The 2,909-nt window shown below is 42.5% G+C and overlaps 1 protein-coding gene across 1 annotated transcript; it reads right to left on the bottom strand.

Moving 5' to 3' along the window:
• LOC121241353 (L-type lectin-domain containing receptor kinase S.4-like) lies at positions 1 to 2,582 on the bottom strand. Its single transcript, XM_041139089.1, has one exon. The coding sequence runs from the start codon at positions 2,383 to 2,385 to the stop codon at positions 292 to 294; it is 2,094 nt and encodes a 697-aa protein (XP_040995023.1). The 5' UTR covers positions 2,386 to 2,582; the 3' UTR covers positions 1 to 291.
• Positions 2,583 to 2,909: the final 327 nt, after the last annotated feature.

Raw genomic sequence — 2,909 nt, forward strand, 5'->3', positions numbered from 1 at the left:
TCCTTCCACAAATTAAGCAACTTTGTCTTCCACATCACTTCCACAAATCCTTGTACAAATTAAGCCACTTTAACTTCCACAATAACATATCACTTCCACAAATCCTTCCACAATTCAAGCATCCACTAATTCTTTATATCTATTTATTTCATCATTTGTGGAATGTAAATGAAGTGTAATAGAAATATCGTTCTCTCAATTCTTAACAGTATATTTACATTCGAACAAAGAAATACAAAACCAAAGAAAGGAAGAAGGGAAGTATTGTCACTGCTTCCAACCCCCTCGTTTCTACATACCATCATGATCTCTACTGTGAACTGAAATTTGTGGGGTTAAACCAGATTCAATATCAGCATCACCATCACTACCGACCGAAGTCCACGTGCTGCCTTTTTGAGAATTCGAAAAAGACGTGGTCGGTAAAGATCGCACATAATCCTCAAACTCAACGCCACGACCAGAAGTACTATCATTTCTCCCATAAGGAACCGCCACCTCCTCCTGGAGCGCCAACTCCCCCTCCAGGTACCTTACCAACAACCGCATCGTGGGGCGTGCCTCGGGCTTATCATTCGAACACATTAATCCCAGTTTGAGCACCAAAACTGCCTCAACCTCATCGAACTTACCCTCCAACCTTGAATCTACAACATCAAGTATTGCTCCTTCCCTCCACTTCTCCCACACCCATTCCACCAACACGAGCTCCTCTGGGGATGCTTTGGAATCCATGGGCCTTCTACCACATACCACTTCTAGCAACAAAGCACCGAAGGCAAACACATCCGAGCTGGTTGTAGGCTTGCCTGTGCGCGTCAGCTCAGGTGCCAAATAACCCAGCGTGCCCACCACCCTTGTAGTGATTGGGTTGGAACCGTGCTCGTATAGTTTTGCAAGACCGAAATCACTCAGCTTTCCGTTAAAGTCAGAATCCAGTAAAACATTTCCTGCCTTGATGTCTCTGTGAACCACAGCCTGTTCCCACTCATCATGTAAGTATTGAAGCCCTGAAGCCACTCCTTTGATGATCTGGAACCTTTGATCCCAACTGAGGATTGTTTTAGGCACATCAAAGAGATGCTTATCCAAGCTTCCGTTAGGCATAAAATCATAAACAAGCAGTAGATCGCCTTCCCGACGACACCAACCCAATAACTGAACCAGGTTTCTATGGCGTAGACGGCCAATACTACCAACTTCGGACACGAATTCTTGCAAGCCCTGTCTTGAATCGTGGGAAATACGCTTAACAGCAACTTGGGTGTCTGAGTTTGGCAGAGTTCCTTTATAAACTCGACCGAACCCACCGAACCCAAGTAGCTCTGTGTCGCTGAAACTCCTCGTTGCTTTCTTCAGCTCCTTGTAAGAAAATCTATGCGGACCAACATCATGCTCCCAGGCTTCTACCGCGTCAGACTTCTTGATTTTCTTGAATATGTAAAAGGCCAAAGCCGTCCCCATAATCACAGCCAAGGCACATGAAACTGAGACAGCAATTATTATTTTTGTGTGATTATTTTTGGTCCCAGGAAACGTGGGAAGCTTAGGGAGTTTATCCAAATAGAGACTTTTAGCCTCGTCATTCACGTTGAAGCTCCAACCCAAAATATAATGCTGGCTAGCGGATGAACCAGTTGAAGCAGAAAAACCGACATACATAGATTCTTGAAGAATTTCTGAGAGGTTCTTTTTAATGGACAGAAGTATTGACTTGGGTTTAGCAGACTCCAGCGAAACCTTTACATCTAGTTGATTTATTTGCGAATTGTATTCTATCCATGCTTGAATTACCTGACCTCTCTTCAAGTTGATGGAAACATTGTTGGTATCACTACCCTTAAATTGCACGACGGGAACAGACGTGATCGATGCTACGCTGTTGATGTCGATCCCAACATGATTGTTGTCGACGTCTCTGGACTCCAAGTCCTTGACAGTGTCAAATTCTACCGCAACCACGTGGTTTGCGAAGTTCCCATCATTGGTGGCGTTGAATAGGCCAAGATAAGGCCCTGGAAGAGTCCCGGGAAGATCTTTTGTTGGAGAGATTGTGAAAGCGAGGCCACTGCCGCCTTGTTTCCCACTCTGGTCGATTATAGCAAAAGCGAACGAGGTGGAGAAGGAAATTACTTGGCCGCTGGAGTTCTTGAATTGGATTGGATAAGAATAAAACGCATGGCCGACAGCATGGAGAGAGTCGTTTGTCAGCCGAAGCAAGCCGTTTCTCTCAATTGCAGCAACGCCGTGTAAGCTCACGTTGTTGCTTGCCGCTTTGAACCCATCGCTAAATCCTCTCAACAAGGGTGCACCATTGTCTAAATCAGGCATTACTGGGTAAAGAAGTAGATGGAAAACCAAGAGAGAGATTAGTTTTTCTGCCATGTGTGAGGGAAAAGAGAAATGAGTGTTGAGAAGCAGAGGAAGTAGAGGGTATTAAATTGATACTAAAACGGTGGGTAGGTGTGGGATCCTTGGAAGAAGAGGAACTGAGTTTTGTTTTTGTTTTTGTCGTTGTTGGGCGAACATGAAAGGGTGGAAGAAAGTAGAGGATTTTCTGTACTCGGTGTTGTGTTGCTATTCAAGCAGTAATTTTTTCCCGGACTCGCACGGGAAATTCAGCTTATGGTTAAAATTTAAGAGCACTTTTATCATAATTCTTACATCAATTACCATATTTATTTTTATTTTTTTTATATATTTTTCCAAATTAAAAGAATTTTTTTACTCATCATTCATACACTATATATTTAATAAGAAAAAAAATAAAAAAAATATGTATGATATATGAAATTAAAATAATAAGTAGAAATTTTTAATTTAAACAGGAAGCCACAACTGCAAAACAAACAAGGAAAACTTGTGTTTTTTACGAAGCTGAGTATATGCATAGCAACTGCTCGCTGGAA

The sequence above is a fragment of the Juglans microcarpa x Juglans regia genome, chromosome 1D, assembly GCF_004785595.1.
Source record: "Juglans microcarpa x Juglans regia isolate MS1-56 chromosome 1D, Jm3101_v1.0, whole genome shotgun sequence".
NCBI lineage: Eukaryota > Viridiplantae > Streptophyta > Magnoliopsida > Fagales > Juglandaceae > Juglans > Juglans microcarpa x Juglans regia.

Excerpts from the sequence above, each read along its gene's own strand:
- LOC121241353 (XM_041139089.1), bottom strand. The coding sequence starts at position 2,385 with ATGGCAGAAAAACTAATCTCTCTCTTGGTTTTCCATCTACTTCTTTAC.